The 13,163-nt window shown below is 52.1% G+C and overlaps 1 protein-coding gene across 1 annotated transcript; it reads right to left on the bottom strand.

Annotated features, from left to right (window-relative positions):
• Positions 1 to 457: 457 nt before the first annotated feature.
• INTS15 (integrator complex subunit 15) lies at positions 458 to 12,973 on the bottom strand. The gene is made up of 6 exons (XM_007448887.1): positions 12,782 to 12,973; positions 12,119 to 12,340; positions 10,046 to 10,211; positions 5,144 to 5,668; positions 4,311 to 4,350; positions 458 to 659 (listed from the first exon to the last, which is right to left on the bottom strand). Exons 1-6 carry the CDS (start codon positions 12,971 to 12,973, stop codon positions 458 to 460), a joined length of 1,347 nt encoding a protein of 448 aa, XP_007448949.1.
• Between the last annotated feature and the right edge of the window lie 190 nt (positions 12,974 to 13,163).

Here is a 13,163-nt window from a genome sequence, read left to right as displayed (position 1 = left end):
TTCAGCCTTGCGCTCCCGGAGCCATGCGAGTGCCTTGTGCTCTTGGCGGGACGCAGCCCGTCCACAAGGAGGGAAGCCAGACACGTGGACTCGCACACGCTGCTCCTCCACCAGTGCTCCGACGGCACAGGCTCAGGGCGTGTGTCCGCAGTGACACCCCAGACCACAGGCTCACAGGCCTGGCAGCTTTTAAAGATGCCCGCATCGCTCCGCAGAGGGCTGGACATTTCCTTTCATCCATCCCATCTGGACTTTTACGAATGAGACAGGTAGAGGCGCCTGGACGGCGACATCGCAGAACTTCCGCACCGACCCGGTTCTGTGGTTCTGCAGTGAGGAGCGGCCGTCCGGCTGCCCGCCGAACCCTCTCCTATGGATCGGTCGTCCTTTCCTGGGAAGGCTTCCTCCAACCAGGCATGGAAGGCACGGTGCCACTCAGCGGTTCGTGGGGGCCAGCCTAGCGGATGGGCCTGAACGGGAAGGTCATGCCTGAGATGAAGGTGTGCCCAGGGTGCGTGGGCAGGGCAGGGTGGGCGGCAGGGTGGGCCGGCACAGCCCCGTAGCCCAGTGGGGGTGTGTGGATGTGAGGGTAGAACCCGGGAGGGAGCGCCGCATGCGGCGACTGCGGCACAGGGCCCGAGATCACCAGCTGGAGAAGGCTGCAAATACAAGGAGAAGGGTTAGGATGCCAACGGTGCCAACGGTGGCATCCGCCCGACCCGTGGCGTTATGGGTGGGGGGGCAGGCTAGGCTGCTGTGGTGGTCCTTGCTCCTGTGCCGGGACAGACACCAAGTTTCCAGGGAGGACGGAGGGTGGCTCATGGCTGGGTAGCAGCAGGAGGGGGTGACCTGGAGGCAGCGGGATGTATTGACAGACTGGGGCCCGGAGAGGCAAGGGCCCGTGGTGGGAAAAGCCGGGATCCTGCCGGCAGCGATGGGGAGGGAGGGAGGGGGCCTGTAGTCCACAGAAGCTCCAGACACAGCCTTGGCATCTGTGGCTTGGGGACCATGCAGGTGGGCACTGGTGTCAGCCTCACCTGTCCACACCTTTGGGGGTTGTGACTGAGGAGCCACAGCAAAAAGGACAGAGGGCCACGCTTCTCCAAGTCACTCCTAATGACCGAGTCCTAACTGAATTCCAAGCAAAGCCACACAGAAGGTGGCTTTTCACATGACCCTGACGTCCAGAGTCCTCAGGAATGGCCCCGGCCTGGACCCAGCCCTCACCCACTTTCAGGGCCCCCTCCTGCCCCACTCCCCTCCCCAACCCCCTCCCACCCTGGCCTGTGCTCTGCTCTCTGTGGTTCAGCACATCAACAGCCTCTGCCTCCAGGAAGTCCTCCCCGCTCCTGAATTCAATGTCGCCTCCTATGCCGGTCCCTTCTGAGACCCTTTGAAGAGCTTCCTCTCATTAGTCTCATCCCATCTAATGCCACCCTCCCCTCTCAGCACGATCAGCAGAGCGTCCTAACTTTCTCTCCACCTCTAGCTTGTCCGGACTCAGCCTGAAATAACCAACTCCCCAGGTTACGCCCCTTCAGGACAGAGGGCCCCTCCCCAGCCCTGCCCTCCCCCCGGATCCCCTGGCCTCTGTGCTTTGCTCTCCCAGCCTCACCCAGGGCTGTGGCTCCGGCTGGGTCCTGTCTCTCGAGTGTGTACACTGTCCCTCCACATCACCAAACCCCGCCTGCCAGGTCCCGTTCATGCCCACCACTTGCCCCTCAGCTTCCCGGTCCCATGAGGCCACACCTCCCCTGCATGCTGTCCTGCTTGGCCCAGCGAAAGCCCACCCCGCCGGGCCACTTCACCCTTGGGCGACTGACTACGGTCGGCTGCTTCCTGGAGCTCTGAGATGAAGCGGGGGGCGGGCCTAGGTCTTTGGCAGAGTGACCCTCACGCTCTCCCAACCCCCAAGTACAAAGTCTGGTACCCTGGGCCCCCAGGAGGGGCTCAGGCAGTAAACCCAGGTGTGAAGAAAGCTGGTGCCTTTCAGTGGCTTGAAGCTCTTCTGACTCCTTTCACTACGTTTTAATAACTACTACGGTTTAATAACTCTGGGTAAGAAACTCAAGGAAAATAAGCAAACAAACAAGTAAGTCTAAGGAGGGAATATACTGCAGAGGCAAAACGGAGGTCACAAGCTCGTTTGCACCTGCACACGCCCTGCCAGAGAGAGCAGGGCTTTCAGGAAGTTTCTGGTCTAGTCCAGAAGACAATTAACACAAAAGGGACAATCAGAAATCAAAGCGGTAGTCCAAGCGACCGTGGGCCACTCTTCCCCCATGTCAGTGCCAGGCTGCCCCTGGGGGACTGGGGCCCAGGGCTGTACATCGGAGCAGCAGCTACAGGCCCCTGGTGGGGGGCGGGGAGGTCCCTCGGGGCTGTTAGAAGTTCCAGAGGATTCCCACTGGGGCCCCTAGTTATAACACTGAGATGATAAACGATTCATACCGTATCACTATTTTAATGCCCTGAAAACATTAACCATTAAATAAAAGCTGTGCACAAAGAAGGAAAAGGTTACAAAGGGATTAGTGCAAGGAGGTGAAGAGGTGCCACTTGCACTGACGATGTCCTCAGACACAGGAGACTTTCTTGGAGGGAAGAAAGGAAAGAAGGAAGGGACGGAGGGAGGGAGACAAAGGAACAGTGTGGGCTCCCGAGGGCGAGGTGGGCTCTGGACAAGCTGTCCACCCTGCTGATGTCACATCTCAAGGTGCACCGTTTTGTTGCTCCAGAAACCCCCGTTTAACCACCCAGATGCCTGCCTGGAGCTGCCTGCCCCTTAGGGCCCGACGCCAAGCTCCCGGCCCTCTGGCCGCAGCTCCTCTCCTGTCAGCCCAGAAGTAGCATCTGGCCCATCTTCTGGCCTCAAATTAAGCCTCTGCTCAGCCTGCCACACCTGCCCCACCCCCGGGCCCCAGCAGGGCTGGCGGGTCAGGCCCTGGGCGAGCCCACACGGTGCCGAGGGGCCCAGTGGGCTTGCTCACCCTCTGTCCGCACTGCCTGCCAATGCCAGCCCTGGAGCCCCACTATCCACCTTAAAAACCAGTGAGACCCTCTGAAGAAAGAACTCGGCTGTTTTCATTCCTGTAAACCCTGCCCAGGTGCACACAGCAGGCAGCAGGGCAGCTCTGCCTTCAACTATAAACATCTCCTTGCACGGTGGCCACAATTACTGTTTTTAGTGGACACATAATGTTCCCTCCTATCACTACTAACTTACTAAGTATCCTCATGCTATGGGATGGTTAGCTTGTTTCTGACTTTTTGCTACTGACAAGACTGCCTTTGCATGAAACATTTTTGTGCACATAGCTTTTTGCTTCTTAGCTTCAGTGAAATTAATTCGATTAAGAGAAACTCCTTAATCGAAACACAAATAACAGTAAAAGTTACAGTAGCTAACACTTCTTACATTATTTACATATCAAGTACCATTCTAAGTGCTTTCTGTTTTTACTCAATTAATCCTCACAAAACTCCTAGGAGGGGAGCAGAGCGGGGGAGGCAGGGGGACCTGAGGCGGGTACTATTGTTTTCTTGATTTTATAGAGAAAACAGGGGCAGTGGGAACTTGCCCAAGGTCTTACAGATAGGAAGCAGTAGGGGTGGAATTCTCACCAGAAGCTGTTGCGACCACACAGCTCCTGCTTTTCACCACTGTTATTACCACTACGTCCCCCGACATGAGGACAATAACGACCACTTACGGAGAGACTCCCGTGTGCTGTGGACAAACAACTTTGCAAACACCACCTCATTTACACCTCAGTACAACCCTGGGAGGCAGGCGAATTACGGTCCCCATTTTACAAGGGGGGAAACCAAGGCAAAAGAGTCAGCCCCGGCGTCCCAGCAAACCACAGACAGAACCACGCTCAGAGCCCAGTCTGTGCCACCCGAGACCAAGCACTGGCCTAACCGACACAGTGCTTCCCGAAGGGCTGTGCAATCAATGTCGCCAACAGCGCGTGCCATCACCACGACCCACACGCACGCTGACGTAGTGAGCAGTAAAGGCCCCCCGAGTTCGCTCCGGCTTCTTTCTCGACGCCCAGAAGGACGGCCACTTTTCTCACCTCGTTGATGGACTCCCTGCTTGGGCCTCCTCTCCTGTGTTATGCTATCACATCCATTCCCCCACTTACTATCAGGTTCTGGGGGGCCCCTTATTCACAGACGCTCTAGACCCTGCAAACCAGCTCTCCCCAAGAAGCCAGGACAAGGGGTCCGCCCTGCCTTGCACGCCACCACTCCCTCACCCACCCCCGCCCCGGCCCAGCTAGAAGTCTTGGGAGGGTACTTACTTATTATGGGGCAGCCGGGAGCACAAGGTCCTCAGGTCATCTGAAATGAAGGAGACACAGAATTAAGGAACGGCCTGGAGATGACGAGGTGAGAGGTTTGCTGATGTTCAAGGATGCTAGCGAGACAGTAACAATACCTCACGCTCAACTTCCTAGCATCATTTAGAAGCGGGGCTCTCTTTTTCTTCGATTTTTGCTTTAACACACGCCCTCAACAGAAGACATCACTTAGGAAAGAGGGCAGCTCTACTGGCAATTTGTCAGATGGCTGGGAAAAGGCCCAGAGACAACCGATCAGACGCCCAAGGCTGAGATAAGAGATAAGAGGGAAACCCATCTCCAGGGACTACTGCATGGGCCTCAGGCAATGTCTGTGAGCCAGCAGTCAAAAAGCAAACAGAAGTGTGTCATTAGCATCAGATCATTCTCCTGGGCAGTTCAAGAACTGAAATGCAGAATTAAGGAGCCCTCAGAACAGGTGATGGGAATGGTTCCTGCACTTAAACAGGTGCATTTCATTGTATGTAAATTATGCTGCAATGCAAAAGAACTGCAGAAAAAGAAGACTCCCTAAAAGGAAGGAGATTAAGCCATTATTATCTGTGCTCTGGAGGCATCCCCAGGCCCGGGCAAAACAGCCAGGAGACACCCAGATGCCACGGCCACAGGGTTCTACCTAGGCACGTCCTCCAACTTGCGCCCACCTACCCTGCGTTCACTGAGAGGAAAGAAGTCCTAAAAGCGGAAAACAGCCCTTGTCCAGGAGCCCCGATTTTCCTTCCGATGGGTGGTGGTGACCCGCCCCCGGGAGGCCTGGGCAGGCAATCACCCACCTCTCGTGCACAGCAAGGCTCCAGAGGCCATGGCCACCTGCAGAGCCTGTGCCAGCCGGTCCAGGCAGAGCTCGACCTCCTGGGAGGCGTTGAGGGGCTTCAGTTCATCCGCCGAGCTGCTGATTTCCTCCACCAGCGGGACCACGTGGTCACACAGGATGAGCCCCAGGCGGCCGTACAGGTTCTTCTCAGTCAAGTGCGCCTGGAGCATCAGGAGGACCTGCAGGACGCTGAGGTGGAGCTTTGAGTACAAGAGGTGGGAATCTCTGTCCGTCCCCCCTGAGTCCTTGGTGACTTTGGCAGTGACGGGGCCATTGGCTAAGGGGGGCTTCTTCTTTCTTTTATAAGCCAGAGGGGCCTTCACACACCAGCGGATCAATCCAGTGAGCGGGGTGAGCTCTAAAAATCCTATTGGGAGATTGGCTGCAATCGGAGTATTTAAAAAAGTGATGAGAATCAACCTCGGGTCCTCAAAAATCCAGTTGACAATCATCTCAAGCAAGTCCAACGGTGGGATGAGATCGTCTGCAAAACAAAGTCAGAAGGGTCTTCAGCCCCACGGACAGGAGACAGGGACAGACAGACCTTCAAGCTCACAGTACTCATCACCCGACTTCCGGACGACGCACCTCTGTCCTCACCTACCCTGTCTCCTTTCCTGGAACGTCCCCTCCGAGAGGGCTGGGCTCTCATCCGACTTAGGAAGGCCTGGCCATGGTTGGGCTCAACACATTAAACCAACAATTCCCTAGAGCTCCATTATGCCTTGTGATCCTATGTGTCAATTTAAATAAAAGTCCACTATCTATGTCCAGAACTACCACCACCACACTTCATCCTTTTCCTTGTGAGTAGGTTTCATCCCTGTGTTTGGTGTCCCCTCAGTGGTACGGTGACAGCTACGGGACCTTGAGAGAGCAGCTCAGAGTCCAGACAACGATCTGTCCGCTGCCAGGAGCCATCCCAGCCCCAAACCTGGAAACTCTAAGCAAGGCCTGGCCTCCTGTGAGTCCTGAGATCTAGTACATTCTATGGGAAGACAGAGAACAGTAACTTTAAAAACAAAAGTTGACATTTATTCTGAGTTTATGACATGCCAGGCACCGGGCTAAGTCCTAACACAGATGAACTCACTTAATCCTCAAACAAACCATCTATTATATAGAGGATGAGGAAACTGAGGCACAGAGATGTTAAATCATTTTCTCCAGACTCATTAAAACTACATGGTGGGGGCTTCCCTGGTGGCGCAGTGGTTGCGAGTCCGCCTGCCGATGCAGGGGACGCTGGTTCGTGCCCTGGTCCGGGAGGATCCCACGTGCCGCGGAGCGGCTAGGCCCGTGAGCCATGGCCGCTAAGCTCTGCGCGTCCGGAGCCTGTGCTCCGCAGCGGGAGAGGCCACAGCGGTGAGAGGCCCGCGTACCGAAAACAAAACAAAAAAACTACGTGGTGGGCCCAGACCTGACCCCCGGTGGCCCAGCTCTTACCACTAGGCTACACCGCCCATCCTGGGGTCAGCGGACACTGCCCTTAGGCTGTCTGTGTGTGCGTGGGAGCGGGTCCCCAGCCTCCTGCCTCTGAGGCTGTGCACACCTCAGCTCATGAAGAAGCTGGGGATGACGGAGCCCCTTCCAGGCTGCTGAGGTCCAGAGCCAAGCATGAGAAGAGAGACTGAGGGGCAGAGTGAGCCCCGTGTTGGTGTGAAGTCTCCAACTGCTCTTCCTCAGGAGACAGCGGCCTTTCCCCTGGGACTGTCTACTGCTTGGGGGCTGACCCACGCCCTTCCCTTCTGCTACGAAATGACGATGACAAGAGGGAGTTGTCGTCTATGACCTTTACTTGGCAAAATAAACAGTGCTGACCCTGTGTCTGGCCCCTTGACTCCCCGAAACGTTTCTGTCTGGGACACGCCAGTCTCAGGTCCACTCCTCCAGCAACCCAGCCCCTCCCCTGCCCCACACACGTCTAGCTGGGGCATCTCCGGAGCCTGAAGGTGGCATATGCACACATGCTGTGTACACGTGTGCTCGGTGAGTACACGTGAGCGTGTGTACTTGCGTGAACAATCTCCACAACCTTCGTATGCAGAGACCCAGGTTCCCTGTGACACTGGGGCAAGAGGGTGTTCTGTTTGGTTAGGTGAGCCCCTTCCGTTTCACAGCTTTGGAGGCACAGACGCCCGTTAGCCACAGCACCAAGAGCAGCGGCAAGCACCCTGCTGCCAGCGGACTCAGGTCCACCCTCTGGGCCACCACTATGGAGCCAGGGATTTCCGTATCTCCAACCTCATCCAACTGTACATATAAATATATAGCTCTCTCTATGTCAATCCTACCTCGACAGAGTGGTTTAAAAAAAAGACTTGACATGTCAGACTGGCAAATTGACTTAAGAGAAAAATACCACGTCTCATGTCCATCCTAGAACGTTAGTGGTATTTTCTGGACATTATTTCCTTCTCCATATGTTGAGGAATCCATTCCCAATGTTAAGGCCAATTTCTGTCCTTGTTGCCCTGGAATAACCGATGACTTGAAAGAGCAACTACGATGCTGCAAATCCTTCCTATGGGAACACAAAAGGCCTAAATACCATTCCTAGCTATTAAGAGCTCTTGAGAAGCCTCTTAGGAGAGCGCCAGGGAAGACTCCACTCCAGCAGCAGGGCGCCCACAAGCCCTGCCACCCATCCCAGCGAGCGGCACGCAGCGACGCAAGCAAAGTATGCAATTACACGCGGGTATGATACGCACTTAAACGTTCATGGAAGGTCCATGCGAACTTTCTCAAGAGAACTAAAAAGTCTAACGGCAAGGAAGAGAGTTACAAATAAAAGGAGAATCAAATACAATCAGGGTGCTGGCAGGAGACCAATGCTGGACTGAACAAGAGTGGAGAATGCTGCTAAGGCTTTCCAGCAGCTGGGTTAGCTATTAGACCAGGAGAAGAAAGAGGCTACCTGCCAGCCCTCTGAGTGGCCAAGGCTGAAGGCAGAGGAGGAACCTGAACTAGAACAGCGGGCTTCGGGTCTGCCTCTGCAGAGAAAGCTGCTCACGAGGGCGAGGCCTGTAACTTCCCCAAATGCAAAGCGAGGGCAGCAGCCCTAGCCAGGGGCTGCAAGGGCTGTGGGGGTCATTCAAGGACACAGATGTAGAAGGACTCAGTGCTTGTCAATCCATGTTCCCTGAAACCCACTGCTGGGGGAGGAAAGTGGGCAAAAGGGCCCAGTGGGTGGGGTCTGAGACCCCTGCCACAATTCAACCAGAGCTGGTCAACTTCTCTTGGTTTTCTTTATTGGGGGTCCAGGGGGCTCTGCTGCTGGAGAGGGACAACGGACGTGGGCTTCTCCCAGCTGAAGTCAAATGCCATCTAATGGCCTACCTGAGGCCCTCTCCTGGTACCTCGCTAAGGAAGTCTCAGAACATCACCCACAGCCCAACAGACACGCTTGCCTCCCGGCGCAGGAAGGACACATCACGGCCTGGGTAATACTGTTGCCACAAATGTTTAACTTGAACCTTTCATAAGGAAACAGACAAAACTAAATTGAGGGACATTTTGCAAAACAACAGGCCTGAGCTCTCAAAAAATGTCAATATCATAGAGATCTTTTTAAAGGCTGGGAACTGTTTTATTATTTTTTTTAACATCTTGATTGGAGTATAACTGCTTTACAATGGTGTGTTAGTTTCTGCTGTATAACAAAGTCAATCAGCTATACATGTACATATATCCCCATATCTCTTCACTCTGGCATCTCCCTCCCACCCTCCCTAACCCACCCTTCTAGGTGGTGACAAAGCACCGAGCTGATCTCCCTGTGCTATATGGCTGCTTCCCACTAGCTATCTATTTTACATTTGGTAGTGCACATACGTCCATGCCACTGTCTGGCTTCGTCCCAGCTTACCCTTCCCCCCTCCCTGTGTCCTCAATTCCATTCTCTGCGTCTGTGTGGGAACTATTTTAAAAGGACCAAAGTGACGTAACAACTATGTATGAGCCTTGACTGGATCCCGAATTCTCCTGGTCCCTCAAAAGGGGGGAAAAAGGCTATAAAAGACATTATTGAGACGATCAAGGAAATCTGAACAACGGCTAAATATATGCGATTAAAGTATTCTGTCAGTATTTAATTTCTTACATGTGATAATGATATCATGATTGTGTAAGGGAATGTTCTTGTTCTTAGATACACATTTAAGTACTTGGTACCTGACACTGGCAACAAGCTCAAGGGTTCAGGAAAAAAATACCTGTGAGTGTGTATGTGGAGAGAAGGGGAAAGAAAGAGAGATCAAAAGGAAAAGAGAAAAAAAAGAATATATGGCAAATGTTAATAACTGGTGAACCTCGGTGAGAGATACACAAACCTTTGTTGTAATATTCTTGCAGCTTTCCTGAAGTTTTGCAATTTTTCTAAATAAAAAGTCGGGAATAAAAAAAGCAAGTCATGGGGACTTCCCCGGTGGCCCACTGGTTAGGATGCTGTGCTCCCAATGCAGGGACCACGGGTTCAGTCCCTGCTTGGGGAACTAAGACCACACATGCTGAGTGGTGTGTTAAAAAAAAAAAAAAAAAAAAAAAAAAAAAAAAAAAAAGCAGGTCATGTCCGGTGAGAAAGCCACATCTGTCCCAGACACCAGACCCTTGCTTATTAGCTGTCTGCCACCTGGACCATTCTGAGTCAGGCAAATGGAACTCACTAAGGAAAGTTCCCTGTTAGCAAATTCCAGAGGTGCAGGTGGCCCACCCCTTTAGCTTTCAGCCTGAAATAAAATACACATTTCAGAGAGAGAAAAAAAAAAAAAAAAAAGGCCATCCGCTGGCTGGGTGTTCAGTACAAATACAACTAGCAATCGGCCGAAGCCTCTTTAAGGGTAACAATCTGCTTAAAGTTTACCTGATGACAGGTCATACAGCGCAGTGACTGAGGTTATGAACTGGCAGCAGAAGCGAGGGCTGGCACTGAATATTTGCTTCAGCGTCTGAACGGATCCCGGCACCAGACAGCAGTAGTCATCCACGAGGGCCCTGGCTAACCGCACACAGTAGACCACAGGCGTCCGCTGGAAAGAAGCCACAGTCCATGTAACTACAGGTGTCGTGAGCCAGGAGACTAGCAACTATGTACACGTGGTGAAGATCAGAACTGGCAGAACCCCTTCCAAGAGGGGAAGAAGACGTTACTTTGAAGCAGAGGTTGGCAAATGAAAGCCCACAGACCAAATCCACCCTGCCACCTCTTTTTGTAAATAAGGTTTTATTTAAACACAGCCCTGCTCATGCGTTTGCTATTGTCTCAGGCTGCTCCTGCACTACAAGGGCACAGCTGAGTAGAGGTGACAGAGATCATATAACCCGAGGGACTTCCCTGGTGGTCCAGTGGCTAAGACTCCATGCTCCCAATACAGGGGGCCTGGGTTCGATCCCTGGTCAGGGAACCAGATCCTGCATGCCACAACTAAAGATCCCGCATGCAGCAACTAAGACCCGGAGCAGCCAAATAAACAAATATTTTTTTTAAAAAAGAGAGAGATTATATGACCCGAAAAGCCTAAAATGTTTACTATCTTGCCCTTTACATGAAAGGCCTGCCGACCTTTGAAGCTTACTTCAGAAAAAATCATTCCTGACTTCAAGTGAGGAAATGACAATTTTTGTAACCCTACAGATGAGACTCCAAAGGTAAAAATTAACAGTTGGTACCACTTTGATGTGACTTAGGAGAGTCTGTGAACTATCACATGATTTAAAGCAGTACTTTCTCAAATTTTCCTACAGTCCTTTCCTATTACGGATTCCGTTAATACTTTTGAACCCTGTATCACCACCCTCCCGTCTTTCTCCTTCCCACTCAGATGCCCATCTGTAGCGACATCTCCACCCTTTTCTCTAGAGGAAGCTGCAGCCCTACACCCCAGTGTGGCAAACCCTGACCCAAGCCACAAGACCCTTTCCTGTTGTTAACATCTGCTTTCACTTTGCCAAAATGCCAGCGCAACAGCACCATGAGAGATAAATGGAAAATTATATGATGAATTTCAAGATGCTAAACTTGACTTCATCAGGTTGTTAAGGGATAGAAGTAATCTTGACATTAAATACAACACACAAGATTTATTCAGGTGTCCCAGAAATCAGAATGGTGGCCATTAAGGTACAGATTCCCTTGAGATTTACCTGTGTATTACAAAGAACAGAATACGTTTTTACTAGCCAAATTTTAAAGATAAATAAGATCACAGGAAAAACATTTAAATAAATTGAAAAAAACCCAAATGATATCAAGTCCTTGGGAATGAAGCCGGTTTGAAAAACTGAATGTAGTAAATTTTGTTAGCTTAGCTGAGGATCATGTTAATCAAAAATTCGAGTTAATAATTACTCTAAGTGGATTATGAATTTTTCAACAACTCTGAGTAACAAAAAAGCAAAACAGAATAGATCTTCCAAAAAACTATCTAACACGAAGTCTACTATGAAAATACTTTTTTTTTTTTTTTTTTTAGATATTTAAAAACACTACAGAAGGCTCCTATGTCCATATCCATTAGAAGAGCCATCAGCTTTGAAATGGCACACTGGAACAAGCCCCATGTTTACTGATCTAACTGTATAAAAAACAAGCAAACACTGCCACAGTTTGACACATAGTGACCTTAAAAAAAAAAAGAATCCAATCTTTGAGACTGCATGCATAGCTGTTTTCAAAATCCTACCTTATTGTTTTCAACTAAGAAAAATAATTTTTCATTTATTCTGAAGATGGAGCCTTCATTTACCATTACAAACTACTGTTTTCTCAAGAATGGTGATCACCTGTATATATAGGTGTGGGGTATCAGCATACAGGGCAGGAACATCAAGGAGATAACATATGGAAAAGACCTCTCTAGAAATCCAATTAAATTACACTTCCTGACACGAAACACCTCTTCAGAGACTCTCAGAGATGCTATCTCTAGAGACGTACCTGGAGCCAGGAGGCTGCACACTCCAACACTGGGATTCGACACACAGCCACTGCCATGGAGACCAGCTTTCCCAACAAGCTCATTCGGCTGTCATCGGCTTTGTTCCCTTGGGGGCTGAAAAGGGATGAGAAAATAATCTGCCGGACAGAGTCCTTGGTTTGCTCCTGGAAATAACTGCACATGATTTCAAGAAGTTGAAGCTCCTGAAGTGAGTTCAATCTCTGTAAAACAAATCCAGGAGAAGCGATGAGAAATTCGGCCTATTAATTTCACACAGTGAGAAAACAGAAAACACTGGTTTCACCACAGAACTTTTCACCTCCCTAAAGCCCGGGTCCCACGGAGAACTCTCTACTGCTAATCTCGAGAAATACCATTCTACGTCATTATGCACCACCCTAGGGGGCTCAGGATGACCTACAGCGGTTTGAGATTCTCGGTAACAGGCCTTTAAAGTCCCTTCCTTTAACACCATTGAGACATGGTTGTCACAAGCCCCGCAAAACTGGCATTTTGGCTGCTGCTGAAGGAGCAAGGCCAAGGGCGAGGACGGAACCCCCGATCCGAAGAGCGTTTGTGGTCTGGCCGACGCTTGTCACCGAGAAGGAAAAAGGAGCCAGAGTTTACTTATCGGGAACGCGGCAGCCGGACGCCCGGCGCACCTTGGGCTGCGCGCCGCGCTCCTTGGGCACCTGGAACACGAACTCCTCGAGCAGCTCCACAGGGCCCTTGTCCACGATGGGCAGCGGCGCGCTCTGCAGCTGGCTGCTGAAGTAGATGTCCAGGTGGTACAGCACCTCCTTGGCGGCGCTGAGCGCGTCGCGGCGCAGGAGCGAGTGGCGGATGTCGCTCATGGTGCCACCTCTGCGGCCGGGGCGCCGGGAGCGCGGCGGGACTTCCGCCCCGGGCCCCGCGGACGCGCCCGCCGCTGCCGAGACAAAGAGGCCGCGAGTCGGCCTCCGCCCGCCGACCCTGGGCCTGGGCCGCGGCGCTCGCCCGCTCCCCGCTCCCCGTTCTGGCCCGCTCAGGGGGCCACCGCCGCCG

This window comes from Lipotes vexillifer, unplaced genomic scaffold (genome assembly GCF_000442215.2).
Source record: "Lipotes vexillifer unplaced genomic scaffold, Lipotes_vexillifer_v1.1 scaffold778, whole genome shotgun sequence".
In the NCBI taxonomy this organism is placed as follows: Eukaryota; Metazoa; Chordata; class Mammalia; order Artiodactyla; family Lipotidae; genus Lipotes; species Lipotes vexillifer.
The sequence above is the reverse complement of the archived record's forward strand: the minus strand, read 5'-3'. Positions and strand labels throughout refer to the sequence as shown.

What these genes read in the sequence shown, in the direction of transcription:
- INTS15 (XM_007448887.1), bottom strand. Translation starts at nt 12,973, where the DNA reads ATGAGCGACATCCGCCACTCGCTCCTGCGCCGCGACGCGCTCAGCGCC. An exon ending in AGCGCGGCGCGCAGCCCAAG is followed by an intron (nt 12,341 to 12,781) that starts GTGCGCCGGGCG and finishes TTTGTTTTACAG; the next exon opens with AGATTGAACTCACTTCAGGA. An exon ending in GCTGTATGACCTGTCATCAG is followed by an intron (nt 5,669 to 10,045) that starts GTAAACTTTAAG and finishes TTTGTTTTGCAG; the next exon opens with ACGATCTCATCCCACCGTTG.